Here is a 17,112-nt window from a genome sequence, read left to right on the forward strand (position 1 = left end):
GACCATCGGTGTCGTTGAGAAACAACGAGACGGCATCACTTCCTTCTGCGATTATGTCCCTCAACAACGCTTCTTTTGCTTCGTCTCGGGCGGTGTCCATAGTTTCTATAAATATTTACAACATGGCAATTATTATTCAAACATGACAGATGGATATATTAGTGGCAAACGTAGAACTAGCTAGCTAATCATAGTAAGGAATCATATATATTAATTAGTGGCCTCGACGCTGCTTCTCTAGGGTTTGGGGTGGCCTCGACAACGCTTCAAGGGTTTGGGGTGGCCTTGAGAGAGTTTGTCGGGTAGGGGCGCGGCGGGAGGGGGTAGGAGACCGACATCGTTTTTTTCTAGGGTTTGGGTGTCCTCGAGAGTTTTGGTCGAGCGAGAGGGTCGGGGGGTGCTCCCGCGGTATAAGTTATCACAGTCGAGAGGGGGTATATATATCGACCGCCCCTCATGTCGAAGTTATCCGAGGGGTATATCGACCCCCCCTCGTGTTGAAGTTATCGGGAGAGGAAATAGAGTAGAAGAAGAAAGGAATAGAGGAGAAGATCGAAGAAAAAAAAGAAGAAAGGAATAGAGGAGAAGAAGAAAAAATAGAAATTTCTATTTTTTTCTTCTTCTCCTCTATTCCTTTCTTCTTCTCCTCTTCTTTTTCTTCTTTTTTCCTCTTCTTATTTATTTCTCCTCTTCTTCCTCTCCTCTTCTTCTCCTTTCTTCCTCTTCTTATTTTTGTTTTTCCTCTCCTTTTTCTTTCTTCTTCCTTTCCTAGCTAGATATATAAAACTTTTCTAAAAATGTAACTTTTGCATATATAAAACTTTTTCATGGATCATCATTTCTCATATATATTCATCTATAGCCACATACATATATAAATGGAAAAAATGCTATGAACAAAAATACATATATACTTGGTAAATATTCTATGAAACATCGTTTCTCATATATATCAATGCATACATCCATGGATCATCATTGCTCATATATCCATAGTCATATATAAAAACTTTCTGCCTATGAACAAAAAACTTTCTATGAACAAAAAACTTTGTATGAACAAAAACACATTTTTGACATATTTAGCACATTCTAAATTTTCCTAACTCTTATACAACCACAAAAATTACTCCAACTTCATGACAGTACCCACACTCCATTTTACCAAAAACCTTCTGATCCATAGTTTAATTTTTTTAAATTTCATTCAAATGAAATTTGAACCAGATTCAAATTCCTTGCTGAAAACCTATTCTAAACCAATCAAAAAATTCTGAAATTTTGCCATCACCTTTGTCTTGCATCAGTACCTCACCACAAAAAATATCATAAATCCTAAAAATGCCCAAAGCCATCTAGCATTTGATCAAACACCCTCTATATGCACTGTTCATATCTGTAAAAAAATCAGAAATTTCAGAAAAGTTTGCTGCTGCTCCACTCCTTCTCCTCTCCTCTCCTTCTCCTCTCCTTCTGCTCTTCAATGCGCCGGGGCCGGCGGCGACCATGGAGCAGGGGCAGAGAGCAAGGGCCGCACTCAATCGGGACCATGGGAAAGGGGGGGCTCACTTCGAGGGGGGCGGCGATGGCAGGAGTCCGGCGACGAGGACGGCGGGCTCGGGGCGACACGCGGTGACGGGGACGGCGGTCTTGGGACGGCGCGCGGCCGGCGACAGGGACGAGGAGGGGTGGGCTCGGGGAGGCATGCAGCGACGGGGACGACGAGGACGGCGGGCTCGGGGATGCCGGCGATGAGGACGGCGCGGGCTCGGGGAGGCGACGACGTTGGCGGCGGCGGTGTAGACGGCGAGGTGGAGCAGCCTGACGGTGTCGTCGGCGGGGGAGGGGGGAACTGGCGATGCAAACTGAAAATTTTCACAAGTATTTGTTATATAGTCCAAGCTTTAGTCCCGGTTGGTGGCGTAAACCGGGACTAATTCCCCCTTTAGTCCCGGTTGGTGCCAGCAACCGGGACCAAAGGCCTCTTTTCAGCAGTCCAAAGGGCGGGAAGCGGCGACCTTTGGTCCCGGTTGCTCGCACCAACCGGGACTAAAGGGGGGCATTGGTCCCGGTTTGTGCCACGAACCGGGACCAATGCCACCCTATGGTTCCGGTTCGTCCCACCAACCGGGACCAATGGCCTTGTGCTGCCCCGCGCCCAAAATTTTAGTCCCACCTCGCTAGTTGAGAGGGCTCGGGAGTGGTTTATAAGCGCTGCTGCGCCCACCCTCTCGAGCTCCTCTCAACTGCAGGCTTTCGGGCCTAATCTGTCACTGCAATGCCTGTGGGCCTACTGGGCCTGCTGCGGGCCTGAATCCTGGCCCATAGTTGGGTTTCTAGTCATATTCAGGCCGTGGTGGCCCAGTAGGTGGCATTTTTTTTCTTTTTTGCTATTTATTTTTTCATTTCTACTTAGAACTAAATACTTATAGTTTTGTAGTGATTTCTTTTTTATTTTTGGTCACAAAAATTATAAACTTTCTGTTAGTGCCATTAGTTTTAAAATTTGAATAGTTTAAATTTGAATTTTTTAAAATTTGTGTGAATCACTAGTTTATGAATAACTTTACTAACAAAATTGATTTTTGAGTCAATCTTTTTCCTGCTATTTAATATTACTGTGTTTTATCATTATACTCAATTTGGTAATTTTAGTTAGTCATAACAAATATTATAGGCATTTTTTTCTTTTTTGCTATTTATTTTTTCATTTCTACTTAGAACTAAATACTTATAGTTTTTTGGTGATTTCTTTTTTCTTTTAGGTCACAAAAATTATAAACTTTTCTGTTAGTGAACATAGATGCACCTATAGAGAAAATTAAACCTAAATTCATAATCAATTTCTATGAATTTCAGAGAAATTCATTATGAATTTAGGTCCAATTTCCTGTATAGGGGCATCTATTTTCACTTTGAGAGGAGCTCAACAACGCAGAGAGGGACAGGCTTATAAACAGGTGTGGGTGCCCTTCGGTTGGCGAGGTGGGACTAAACTCCGGGTGCAACGAGGGCCAACCCTTTAGTCCCGGTTTGTGGCACAAACCGGGACTAATGGTCATGGGCCAGGGGAGAGCCCTATTTTTTTTCCAGTTTTTTTTTGTTTTCTGCATTATTTATTTTCTTTTGTTTTTTGCTTTATTTTTTAATTCTTTTTGCTTTTAGTTTTAGAAAAATTATAAACTTTCTGTTGGTGCCATTAGTTTTCAAATTTGAAAACACTTTTTTAGTTTTTTTGTTTTCTTTGTTGCTTTATTTATTTTATTTTGTTTCTACTTACAAAAAAATACTTATTGTTGCTATTTTTATTTTTTTCCAGTTTTTTGTTTTGTTTTCTGTATTATTTATTTTTGTTTCTTGCTTTATTTTTTAATTCTTTTTGCTTTTAGGTCAGCAAAATTATAAACTTTCTGTTAGTGCCATTAGTTTTAGAAAAAATATAAACTTTCTGTTAGTGCCATTAGTTTTCAAATTTTAATAGTTAAAATTTGAATTCTTTGAAATTTGTGTGAATCATAAGTTTGTGATTAACTTTACTAAAAAATGAACATAGATGCACCTATAGAGAAAATTCGACCTAAATTCATAGTTTTCAAATGAACTCTGAAAAAGTTGGCATAGCATACTCGTCTGTTACAAATTTGGCATGATATCATCATAATAGTTGCGGGAGAAAGTCTTCACTTTTTCTTCGCTTGTGTCATTTGCTTATTGCGCCGTAATCATGGATAATCTTCATCGTTTATCAGGATGCTTGGGTCAGCCTTGACATTGAAGGGAGGAATTTCATGAAACTTTTCATAATCTTTAGACATGTCTGTCTTGCCCTCCACTCCCAGGATGTCCCTTTTTCCTGAAAGAACTATCTGGCGCTTTGGCTCATCGTATGATGTATTTGTTTCCTTATCTTTTCTTTTTCTCGATCTGGTAGACATGTCCTTCACATAGATAACATGTGCCACATCATTGGCTAGGACGAACGGTTCGTCAGTGTACCCAAGATTTTTCAGATCGACTGTTGTCATTCCGTACTGTGGGTCTACATGTACCCCGCCTCCTGACAGATTGACCCATTTGCACTTAAACAAAGGGACCTTAAAATCTTGTCCGTAGTCAAGTTCCCATATGTCCACTATGTAACCATAATATGTGTCTTTTCCCTTCTCGGTTGTTGCATCAAAGCGGACACCGCTGTTTTGGTTGGTGCTCTTTTGATCTTGGTCAATCGTGTAAAATGTATTCCCATTTATCTCGTATCCTTTGTAAATCAATACAGTCATAGATGGTCCCCTGGACAACAAGTACAACTCATCACAAACAGTGTTGTCACCTCTGAGACGTGCTTCCAACCAACTGCTGAAAGTCCTAATGTGTTCACATGTAATCCAGCCGTCGCACTGCTCCGGGTGTTTAGAGAGCAGACTGTTCTTGTGTTCATCGACATACGGGGTCACCAAGGTAGAGTTCTGTAGAACTATGTAGTGTGCTTGAGACCAAGAATGCCCGTCCCTGCATATTATTGAGTCTGCTCCTAGCGTGCCTTTTCCAGTCAGTCTCCCCTCATACCGCGATTTAGGGAGACCTATCTTCTTAAGGCCAGGAATGAAGTCAACACAAAACCCGATGACATCCTCTGTTTGATGGCCCATGGAGATGCTTCCTTCTGGCCTAGCGCGGTTAAGGACATATTTCTTTAGGACGCCCATGAACCTCTCAAAGGGGGACATATTGTGTAGAAATACGGGCCCCAGAATGACAATCTCGTCGACTAGATGAACTAGGACATGCGTCATGATATTGAAGAAGGATGGTGGGAACACCAGCTTGAAACTGACAAGACATTGCGCCACATCACTCCTTAGCCTTGGTCGATTTCTGGATCGATCACCTTCTGAAAGATTGCATCGAGGAATGCACATAGCTTCACAATGGCTAATCGGACGTTTTCCGATAGAAGCCCCCTCAATGCAACCGGAAGCAGTTGCATCATAATCACGTGGCAGTCATGAGACTTTAGGTTCTGCAACTTTTTCTCTGGCATATTTATTATTCCCTTTATATTCGACGAGAAGCCAGTCGGGACCTTCATACTAAGCAGGCATTCAAAGAAGATTTCTTTCTCTTCTTTCGTAAGAGCGTAGCTGGCAGGACCTTCATACTGCTTCGGAGGCATGCCGTCTTTTTCGTGCAAATGTTGCAGGTCCTCCCGTGCCTCAGGTGTATCTTTTGTCTTTCCATACACGCCCAAGAAGCCTAGCAGGTTCACGCAAAGGTTCTTTGTCACGTGCATCACGTCGATTGAAGAGCGGACCTCTAGGTCTTTCCAGTAGGGTAGGTCCCAAAATATAGATTTCTTCTTCCACATGGGTGTGTGTCCCTCAGCGTCATTCAGAACAGCTAGTGTGCCGGGACCCTTTCCAAAGATTACGTGTAAATCATTGACTATAGCAAGTACGTGATCACCGGTACGCATGGCGGGCTTCTTCCGGTGATCTGCCTCGCCTTTGAAATGCTTGCCTTTCTTTCGACATTGATGGTTGGTCGAAAGAAATCGACGATGGCCCAGGTACACATTCTTCCTTCATTTGTCCAGGTATATACTTTCAGTGTCATCTAAACAGTGTGTGCATGCGTGGTATCCTTTGTTTGTTTGTCCTGAAAGGTTACTGAGAGCGGGCCAATCGTTGATGGTCACGAACAGCAACGCCTTTAGGTTAAATTCCTCTTGTCTGTGCTCATCCCACGTACGTACACCGTTTCCATTCCACAGCTATAAAAGTTCTTCAACTAATGGCCTTAGGTACACATCAATGTCGTTGCCGGGTTGCTTAGGGCCTTGGATGAGAACTGGCATCATAATGAACTTCCACTTCATGCACATCCAAGGAGGAAGGTTATACATACATAGAGTCACAGGCCAGGTGCTGTGATTGCTGCTCTGCTCCCCGAAAGGATTAATGCCATCCGCGCTTAAAGCAAACCATACGTTCCTTGGGTCCTTTGCAAGCTCATCCCAGTACTTTCTCACGATTTTTCTCCACTGCGACCCATCAGCGGGTGCTCTCAACTTCCCGTCTTTCTTACGGTCCTCACTGTGCCATCGCATCGACTTGGCATGCTTTCCGTTTCTGAACAGACGTTTCAACCATGGTATTATAGGAGCATACCACATCACCTTCGCAGGAACCCTCTTCATGTGGGGCTCGCCGTGAACATCACCAGGGTCATCTCGTCTGATCTTATACCGCAATGCACCGCATACCGGGCATGCGTTCAGATCCTTGTATGCACCGCAGTATAGGATGCAGTCATTAGTGCATGCATGTATCTTCTCCACCTCCAATCCTAGAGGGCATATGACCTTCTTTGCTGCGTATGTACTGTCGGGCAATTCGTTATCCTTTGGAAGCTTCTTCTTCAATATTTTCAGTAGCTTCTCAAATCCTTTGTCAGGCACAGCATTCTCTGCCTTCCACTGCAGCAATTCCAGTACGGTATCGAGCTTTGTGTTGCCATCTTCGCAATTGGGGTACAACCCTTTTTGTGATCCTCTAACATGCGATCGAACTTCAGCTTCTCCTTTTGACTTTCGCATTGCGTCCTTGACCCGGCGGAGATCATCATCATCGGGCACATCATCTGGTTCCTCTTAATCTTCAGCAGCTTCACCCATTGCAGCATCATTGGGCACATCGTCTGGTTCCTCTTGATCTTCACCAGCTCCCCCGTTGCAGCATCACGGTATTCAGGGGGCACATAGTTGTCATCGTACTCTTCTTCTTCGTCGTCTTCCATCATAACCCATATTTCTCCGTGCCTCGTCCAAACATTATAGTGTGGCATGAAACCCTTGTAAAGCAGGTGGGTGTGAAGGATTTTCCGGTTAGAGTAAGACACCGTATTCCCACATTTAGTGCATGGACAACACATAAAACCATTTTGCTTGTTTGCCTCAGCCGCATCAAGAAACTCATGCACGCCATTAATGTACTCGGAGGTGTGTCTGTCACCGTACATCCATTGCCGGTTCATCTGCGTGCATTATATATAATTAAGTGTCCAAATTAATAGAAGTTCATCATCCCATTAAAACCAAAGTACATACATAGTTCTCATCTAACAACATATAGCTCTCCAGAGCATCTAATTAATTAAACCATACATTGAAACTATGTAAAACATTTAAATGCGAAAACAAAGGCGATCATAATCGCAACCAAGGTAACAATTGATCCAACGGCATAATGATATCAAGCCTCGGTGTGAATGGCATATTTTCTAATCTTTCTAATCTTCAAGCGCATTGCATCCATCTTGATCTTGTGGTCATCGACGACATCCGCAACATGCAACTCCAATATCATCTTCTCCTCCTCAATTTTTTTTATTTTTTCCTTCAAGAAATTGTTTTCTTCTTCAACTAAATTTAACCTCTCGACAATAGAGTCGGTTGGACTTTCCGGTTCACATACATCCTAGATAAATAAAATCTATGTCACGTTGGTCCGCATAATTTTCCTAAACAATAAATGAACCAATAGTTATAAAGATAATATATATACCACATCCGAATCATAGACAGGACGAGGGCCGACGGGGGCGGATACCAAAACCATCGCACTATATAAGATGCAATAATAAAAGTAAGAAAATGATACAAGTATCTATCTAAACATACAAGTAAGAATATTTTTCATTTTAGAAAGAAGATAAGAACAAGAGGCTCACCACGGTGGTGTCGGTGATGAGATCGGCGTGGGTGATCGACGGCGGTGAAGACGGAGGTGGGGCGTGACGGACCGCTAAATCTAGACAAATCTCGAGGAAAATGGAGCTTTGAGGTCGAGCTTCGAGAGGAGAAAGCTTAACTAGTGTGGCTCGGGCATTTCATTGAACACCTCATGTGCATAGGAGGTGAGCTAGAGCACCACAAACCCCTCCCCTCGCCGGCCACAGAAAAACAGAGCACTGGAGTGCTCTGCTCGCGGGCGAGGGTATATATAGGCACCTCATTGGTCCCGGTTCGTGACATGAACCGGGACTAAAGGGCAGCCTTTGGTTCCGGTTCAGGCCACCAATCGGGACCAATGATGGTGGGCCAGGAGCCAGGCCCATTGGTCCCGGTTCGTCCCACCAACCGGGACCAAAAGGTCCAGACGAACCGGGACGAATGGCCCACGTGGCCCGGCCGGCCCCCTGGGCTCACGAACCGGGTCCAATGCCCCCATTGGTCCCGGTTCTGGACTGAACCGGGACTAATGGGCTGACCCGGCCTGGACCATTGCCCCCTTTTCTACTAGTGAGCTCATAAAATCAACCATCACCATAACAGTTGTAATAAATTAAATTTAAGTTAATTGAAGCTCTAGGCCCACAAGAACACGTGGAACTCACCTATTTGCTCTGCACAATAATTCCTGCTGGGAACCCAGCAGGTGAGCCGAACCCGGCCCAGCCAACCACAGCTGCCCACTGCGTCAAGGGGATGCAGGTGTGACATGCTGGAAGTAGACCTGAAACAGATTATTGTGTTCCATATTCGCCGTAATTAGTACTCCCTCTGTCCGGAAATACTTGTCATTAAAATGGACAAAAAGGGATGTATCTAAAACTAAAATATGTCTAGATACATCTCCTTTTATCCATTTTGATGACAAGTATTTTCGGACGGAGGGAGTACTACTATCTATCTATGCTAAATCGGCGCAGACAAGAGTGTTAGAGGCACATTGCTTATTGTTACAACAAGGAACCATTTTCTTGAGTACGTAATTAGCAGTGACAGTGAGGACTCACCATATTTTTATGTTGTGGCAAACAGATGGCTGCCGTGGTTGCCCTGTGCGTGCAGTACGAGGCGGATTTCCGGCCAAACTGAGCATCGTCGTCAAGGCTCTGGCCCCGCTGCTGCACACCCGGCCAAGCAACCCATCTGCCGGCTCAGCCACCGCGCGCGCATGCAGTGGGCTGCTGTTGTACATGTGTGGTGAGGTGAGGTGAGGTTTGGTGTGGTGGGATCTCATTTTCTTCCTCCCTTGGTGGGGGCTCGTGCTGTTGTACGTTGGGCAGGTGTGGTGGCCTCTCGACCTCTCCTAGCGAGCAAAGCAATGGACGATGTGCTTCTTGCTTGGTCACTCTTTGCCTTTTCATGAAATGAAATGCCTATTTGAGAAGAGGACGGACAACAACTTTCCATTAAATTCACAAGACACTCTCTTGTGCCAGTACTCATGAGCCTACAACTGTACACGGCACTGTTAACAACTTACAGCAGCACATCATCGTCAACAACTGGTGTAGGTACAAATAAATTGTTAGGTAGTAGAAAACGAATAGCCTCTACAAATAAATCATACATAAAAATGTTACAACCGTCCAGAAACAACACGAAATACACGTTTTTCATCAGCCCTTTTGTGGTCAAAGCTTCCATCGTTACTAGCTTGTTGGAGAAATGTGAGTGCTTGTGTGCTCATTTGGAAGATGATGCTCTGCTCCTGCTCGGTTTGGAATCTGGGTTGTCACTCTTGTCCGTGTCGGAGTTCTCCCGTTGGGAGTCCATTTCGGTGCTCCCCCCGCGGTTATGCCTCGATCTCCTGTCCTGCTCACATCATTTTTTCTGCTTTCAGTATTATCATAATTAATCAATGGTCAACATATATGAGAACAAGTGTGAGTTCATTGAATGAATGGTTCCATCCCACCACACATTCACATGAAATGTATCGAAAAAAACAATTAAAAGTAACTAAGAATACATGCATGACATAAACAAGGATGAAGTTGCTTTTTTTATCTTTCAAAAAACATTACGTACCACACGAGGAATTGGGTCATCTGACTCCAGCATCCGCACAACTTGACCCATCTTCGGTCTCTTTTCTGAATCCGGATCCACGCACCTCAAAGCTGTTAGAAGTGCACGCTTGAGAACCCTTGTCGAAGGCCGTGTCTCTATGGTGGGATCCACCACCTCCTCTGAACGCCTGCTAGCAACCATCATTTTTAACCAGTCAACCAGATTTACCTGCAAACGACACAAAATCATGTGTTAGTTGGAATATCGCAAGGAATGACCCCCTGATTTCACTGAAGAGACAATGCAAGACACTACGCATCACATGAAAGATATTTATGAGCAATGTATTTTTATAATTCAATGTGGTCAATAGTATTCTATCCTACAAGTGATCAAGTTATGCCCTCTTCAGACCACAACATAGACGGACAAGCATGCACACTGCAACACGTGCACACAACGCATGCGAGTGTGCCCCTAGCACATGCCTAGAAATTTACAAAGGCTGAGGATTAATTCGCAGCCTTTAACATGGGAGGAGTCCGTTAAGAGAGACCTGAAGGATTGGAGTATCACCAAAGAGCTAGCTATGGACAGAGGTGCGTGGAAGCTTGCAATCCACGTGCCAGAGCCATGAGTTGGTTGCGAGATCTTATGGGTTTCACCTCTAGCCTACCCCAACTTGTTTGGGACTAAAGGCTTTGTTGTTGTTGTTGTTGTTGTTGTTGTTGTTGAGGATTAATTCGCAACCTCATGGTGCATAAAGATGTACTGGCAAGGCTCTGAATGACCAAGTTATGCTATTTATGCATAGATGAACACTATCAAGTTAACAAGGGTGTAAACTGGTAAATGATAATATGTACTCCCTCCGTCCGCGAACAAGTGTACTTCTACCTTTTGTCTTAAGTCGAAGTTTTCAAATTTTGACCAACTTTATACAAAAGAGTACTAGCATATATAACATCAAATTGGTATATTATGAAAGTACATTTCACAACGAATCTAGTGATACTAATTTAGTGCCACAAATGCTGCTTGAGATAAGAAGCATCCTAATGTTACCGTCCTAATGATATCTTGCCACTTGATGGTATTAAAAACAAGCAGAATGCATCTAACAAACAGTTTTGACAACTCACAAATACCTCATTTGCCGGGCGACCATAGTCAACAGGATCCCTCCCTGTAATTGCCTCTAGAATAACAACTCCAAAGCTGTAAATGTCACTTTTCTCATTCAACAGTCCAGTGTTCGCATATTCTGGTGCCACATAGCTGCAATGAGTAAATGCAGCACATTATTAACTATCACTAACATAGTGTAACTGTACTCTAGCTCATTAGTTGCCCAACATACCCAAAGGTTCCCATAACCCGAGTAGTTACATGACTCTTGCCGGCACCAAGAAGCTTGGCTAAACCAAAATCTGATACTTTAGCGTCAAAATCATCATCAATCAAAATATTGCTAGATTTGATATCACGGTGCACGACTTTCGGTTCAATTGCCTCATGCAAGTAAGCAAGCCTGCAATGAATTGAATGAAAGTATTTACATGGTTAATTCGGAGGAGAAAAATATTGAATTAAATTGTTACACAAGATAGACATGGTATTAGGAATTCATTCAGCTTAAGCCTCACTTCCATCGTGAATGACAATATGTTATAGAGCAATTACTATTTAATGTAGAATTAGCTCCAGGTAGAAATATGATGCAATTTCGGGACCTTTATGATTGCATTATCCAATTGGCAAGATAAAGAATAAATGACACGGCATTAGCAGAAAGAAAGGACATTTCAGGGAGAACTCACGCTTTAGCTGTCCCTAGAAGAATCTTTATGCGGGCCTCCCATGTAAGGGAGCCCCGGTGACTCATAGCTCCATGAAGCCATTGCTCTAGGTTTCCATTGTTCACATATTCATAGACAAGTATCCTGAAAAGGTCACTTGAAGTAAGGAATGATGCAACAGAATTCCATACAATCATTGCAGTTAAACGAGTTTTATTTTTCTGCAGAGCATTGAAGGTCAAGAATAAAATGATTTGCTTGGTAATACATGTACCAAGGATATGTTTTTCTCTTGTAAATGCGATATGTGACCAATGATAATAGAGATATAACAGGAATATGACAGTGAAAGACAGTACAAAGTACCTCTGAGTACCCTCCACACAGTAACCAAGAAGACGGACTAAGTTCTTGTGGCGAACATGACCAATAGCCTCAACTTCTACTCTGAATTCCTTCTCAGCTTGCCCTCTACAAGATCAAATAACATCATTTGATAAAAATAAATTCAATATAAAGCAGGATGTTCTGTTACGGAGGAACATATATGGGCAGTGTAAACAGGCAGGCCTAATTGTGATAAGGCAATTCTTACAGGTTATTGAGAAGCTTTTTGACAGCAACAGGAGTGCCATTGACGATCTCACCACGATAAACTACACCATATCCACCCTCACCAATAATGTTATCCTTGGAAAAACGGTTAGTGGCAAGTTCCAAATCCCTCAAAGTAAACCAATGACCCCAGCCAAGGTAGGAGAACTCTGGCAAGCCAACCAAAGGTGAAGGGGCGGTTATTCCATGAGTTGAAGCTTGACGAAAAGTTCCCGACCCTCCTTCTTCAGCTGATTGAAAGCCTGCATCCTTGTCCATGTAACGGAATGACCCTGAGTGGCTCTCATCCCCACGTCTCGATTTGCTTACACCCAAATGGACCATGACCTTGTCTGATTCCCGGTCACCAGGCTTGTCTTGGATCGTTAGCAGGACTCCGTCATGCGCCCCAAAGTCAGTTGCAGGGACTTGCTCCACCCTCACTTCCTTGATTTCCTTGGAAATGGCAGGGATTTGGGTGACTGGGATATTTGCAGATGCTCGTCTGGTCCTCTTCCTACTCCGCATAGTGAGCCAGACAGTTAAAAAGAAGATGACCGCCATGAACACTCCCAAGGCAATGCATACAACCTCCCATACTTTGAGATGCAAGGGGCCAGTTGGCCGGGAGAGATGATCTTGCAGAGTAGGGGATGACGAAGGCGCCTCCATAGTGGACTACCAGTGTCCTGATCCTACATACAAGCAAAACTGTTAGGTACCCATGTTGCACAGCTCCACAGATCAGACATTGCAGCTAATTAAACGCAACTGTGAGCATCTACGTCCACGGTACAAGCCCATAAAGAATGACGGATTCCCGAATTAAATTGCGGTAATTAAGACATGATCTTGGGTTGGAAGGGAATCAAGGACAAGGTGTTACTCTGAGGCTGAACAAGGGGAATAAATTCCCACGATGGCGACCGATCGCAGCACCGACACATACACGTACAGGGATCGACAGCTAGCGCATTTAATTTCCCTCAGGCTTTGTTTGGTTGCAAGGGAAGGAAAACCCAGGGTAGCAAACCCATGTGGGGAATTTTCACGGGCACAAGGGACCCCCTTCTCCCGTGGGGATGATCTCCCCCTTTCCCTTTGGTTGTTTGGCAATAGGCAACAGGGGGTTTGCTCCAGGCACACAAACAAGTCCGAATTCAGTATGAAAACAATAATTTTGCAAATATTGCAGCTAGTAACGATCTATCACTGCAATCAAGTTGTTTTCTGGACTATTTTCATATGCCACTAGTAATATTGCAGCCAGGTATATGTACTAGAACAAGAGCAACCATTGTAAATAAGAGCATCACTGCTCAACAAGTTCTGAATTTTAGAACTGCAAGGTGAACACAAATTGGAATGAATCAATATTGTCTATCAGAAATGCTGATGCAAATGCAAGAACTGCAGGGTTGTCCTGGACCTATGTCTTAGAACAAAAAAACTAAAATATAACATCATCATGTCCGGGGTGGTGAGACTTCTGAACAGGCAAGCTGAAAGGCAATGGTCACTCCTGGCTTTTCTCCACTGCACATCGGTTGGGAACCGCAGCTCGACGTTTCCCAAATTACAAGAAACAATTAGGAAGTCAACGGCAGTTTCAGAATACAACAATTTGGTAAACTGCTTCATACTACAACAGTTTTGGAACATTGTTTTCAAGCATAAATAGGTTTGCATAAAGAGATGATGGTAAGACTAGTGAAAAGGCTCACCATTCTAGTTAGTCATGTACTCAAGCAACAAGTTGATGCTATTTGGGATAAACTGGAGCAATACAACTAAAGTAATATTACAAAAGAAAATGGTTTCTTCAAGCGTCGTTGTGATTTACAAACAAATGATTCTGTTGGGATGCATTTGGTATATGGTTTCTCATGAATTTAAACGGGAAACTCTTCATTACTTCTGATCATCAGAGTGGAATTTCATTATTGCACCATGAACTGTGCAAGTACAGATTCAACTTGTCCCTAAATCGTACCAAATTTTTTTGACCAAGATAAGCTATCAGATTGTGATTTTTCGGAGCAAGTTTACTAGCAGAAGCAAAATATATCAAATGCTATTTTCATCATGCAAGGCTGACCAGTACAAGAAAACCAAAACTCCTAGCAGATGATAAGAAACTGTAAGTACAGAACGAGCAATGAAGAACTCTCACACCTTATGAGTTTTTCACAAGCGATTAACATGCAAACGGCAAAACCCTCATGTGTGTATATGTGATTCACACTGACAAAGGAGCTTCACAAAAGCAACTACCAACCTGTTATAATTCTATCACCACCAGAACAAGTGAACAACTGACATGAGAACTTCACCGTTTTTTTGTAGAATTGGATAACCATAATCCATAATCCCAGTGAAATAGTCTGAGGAATGAACACTGATTGTCGATGGATCACTGAGCTGAATTATGACCAATTAAATGGCCAAAGTTGACCAGATACTTCTGAAAAGGTACTAGATACCCTTTTGCATAAATTACAGAAAAGTCATCCTCATTTTTTATAATAGCATTTAACAAGAGTTAGCGCATTTCCTCTTTTAAATGAGTTTATAAATTGATACTATAATGGAACATTTAGAAGTTTGCTCAAGAAAATGATGTCAGGGCTTGAAAAACAATGTGGCCTTTAACAAAAAAAGAACCTTCCTGTACACAATTCTGCACCAAGTCCAGCACAAGCTGCATCTAGACATCTAGTGCTAGCAAAATTTCAAGAACTTGCTAAAATAGAGAAGATTAAGAAAGAAGCGTCTTGGGCCATATCCAACATAACAGAGCTATGGAGCAGATTCAGGCTGAAATTTTTGGCCAGCATACTGTTGTCTTGCAAACTGAAAATGACGTTAGTGTATATGTTCCATTTGTTTCGAAGACACCATTTAGTTTAAACTAGGTTGATATCATAACAGTGGAAAATGCTTACTAGGTAAATCCCTTGTAAAGAAAATGACAAAGTGCTGACATTTTAGATTCGATCTTCCATTTATCATCTATACCAGTTTTGGTCTAGAAGTCAAAAAGTACTTGAGCAACAAAAATAGGAAAATCTATATCAGAAATGTGAACAGATACGAAGCTCATATTCTTAGCAGGCATCGAACAATAACTACCTATGCGTCTGTGTCATGAATTGTAATCAAGAAGCAACCTACAATTGCTCAACTTAATCAAATAATAGTGATTGGTACAACCTTCATGAGACATTATTTGTAAACTGAGCAGAAGAGGGGCATGCTCACTTCATCCTCGGTGATCAATGATTCGGCTAAAGCACGCCGAAGACGTCAACATCAAACAAATGGGGAATGTAGTTCACTGGCTAATTTAATTTGCAAAGAATAAACTAGTGAGTTGCTGCTGATGCCTTGCAAACTGTTGTTACAACTATAGTCTACACTCATTCAACCCAACACTAATTTTCAAATAAAATCGCTCAATAATCCTGGGCATGAATAAACCAACGAATCAATTGACTTCCCAGAAAATTCAACAAGCAATAGATCTGAATACATTGTAATATGGAGGGATGGAACCAATTACTTGGAGAGAAGCCACCGGATCTGCTCGGGAAAGGCCGGAAGAGGAGCAGATCCGGAGGGAGGTGGAGGTCGCAGGATGGAGATGACCACCCGAGGCGTCGCTACTGGTGCGAGAGAGAAGAAGATGCGAGCGTGATGAGGCTGAGCCCGCCGCTGCTCACGAGGGAGGTTGCAGGAAGGAGAGGACGTGCTCGCGCCGGAGGGAGGCGGAGGACGTGCTCCCGACGTCGGGAGGTGTGGATTTGACGCCCAGGGAAGTGAGGGGGTAGGGCTGAAAACCCCCGCCGGCGGGGACAACCAAATGCGTCGGCGGCCTGACCGGGGGCCTCAATGCTTTCAGCAGTGGAGAAAGTGTAGCTGGATCATGGCGTGCGGGCGTTTAACACGTGAAGCAACCTACACCAAACTAGCACCGAGTAGAGTACTAGTGGTAGTGGAGTAGTGGTAATCAAGCAGCTAGGCAAGGTTGGAGAAACATTCACATCCTGTCGCTATGGAGGAAAGGAGGTTGCTTTGTTTTTCAGTTCTTTTCTAGCTCGATTTCTATATTTTACAAAGAATGGTGATAGTTTATCAAGACTTCTCCCAAATAATTGTAGCATTTTTTCCGTTCTTCCGAAAACTTAACCAACTAGAAAAAGTATTTGGCCAGAAAACTCAAAAGGGCGAGAAGAGCCCTCGAGAGCAGCCTAAGATCCAAAATAAGAAACGCAAAAAAGGCGCACCAAACAGAGGCGCATTGTAGCAGCGGGCAAGCAGAGGAACAAGATGAGAGTCCACCTGAGAGATCTCCAGATTTCCTCCTCCGCCTGCCTCTTGGGCAAATTAAACCACAAGGCACGAGCGAAACAGTAGGAGACGGATCGGCCACAGTAGCAGCAGCAGCAGCTACATCACCCGGCCGAGGAAGAAGCAAGGGACTGACCCTGCCCACAGATGAATCCCGACAAAGCTTAAGACTAAGAGTGGCTTTATTCCTTTAGATTTTGGGGAGGGGCGGGGAAAGAGGGAGGACTGGAGAGAAGGTTGGTAAGTGGTATGTGTGGAACATTTCGCATGCTTGCTTTGCTCTTGCGCTTTTCTTTTGTTTTGTGTATCTCCGAAGAAACTCAAATGGTGGCGAGGTGAGGTGAGTTGCCTGGCTGCAGGCCGCCGCTGGCAGGTGGTGGTAGAAGTAGTGGTTGCCCCATTGTCTTTTTCACTCGATTTGTCCCTTGTTTTACCCAAAAACAATAGCGTTTACCTCTCGAAAGTGCTCCGCTGTTAAATTAGAGGCGTTAGGGCAACTCCATGCCGACGCAAATGCACATGGAATTTGTCCTTTTTTATTCGTTTGGATTGGTTGTAGGGGACGAAGCC

General features: G+C 43.4%; 1 protein-coding gene across 1 annotated transcript; it reads right to left on the minus strand.

Annotated features, from left to right (window-relative positions):
* Window positions 1-9,180: 9,180 nt before the first annotated feature.
* Window positions 9,181-16,209, minus strand: LOC125543404 (Protein kinase superfamily protein). The gene is made up of 8 exons (XM_048706734.2): window positions 15,755-16,209; window positions 12,194-12,887; window positions 11,965-12,069; window positions 11,620-11,742; window positions 11,160-11,330; window positions 10,948-11,077; window positions 9,818-10,027; window positions 9,181-9,601 (listed from the first exon to the last, which is right to left on the minus strand). The coding sequence occupies exons 2-8, from the start codon at window positions 12,862-12,864 to the stop codon at window positions 9,473-9,475; spliced, it is 1,539 nt and encodes a 512-aa protein (XP_048562691.1). The 5' UTR covers window positions 12,865-12,887; window positions 15,755-16,209; the 3' UTR covers window positions 9,181-9,472.
* Window positions 16,210-17,112: the final 903 nt, after the last annotated feature.

Source organism: Triticum urartu, chromosome 3A, assembly GCF_056163025.1.
Source record: "Triticum urartu cultivar PI428250 chromosome 3A, HENAU_Tu73, whole genome shotgun sequence".
In the NCBI taxonomy this organism is placed as follows: domain Eukaryota; kingdom Viridiplantae; phylum Streptophyta; class Magnoliopsida; order Poales; family Poaceae; genus Triticum; species Triticum urartu.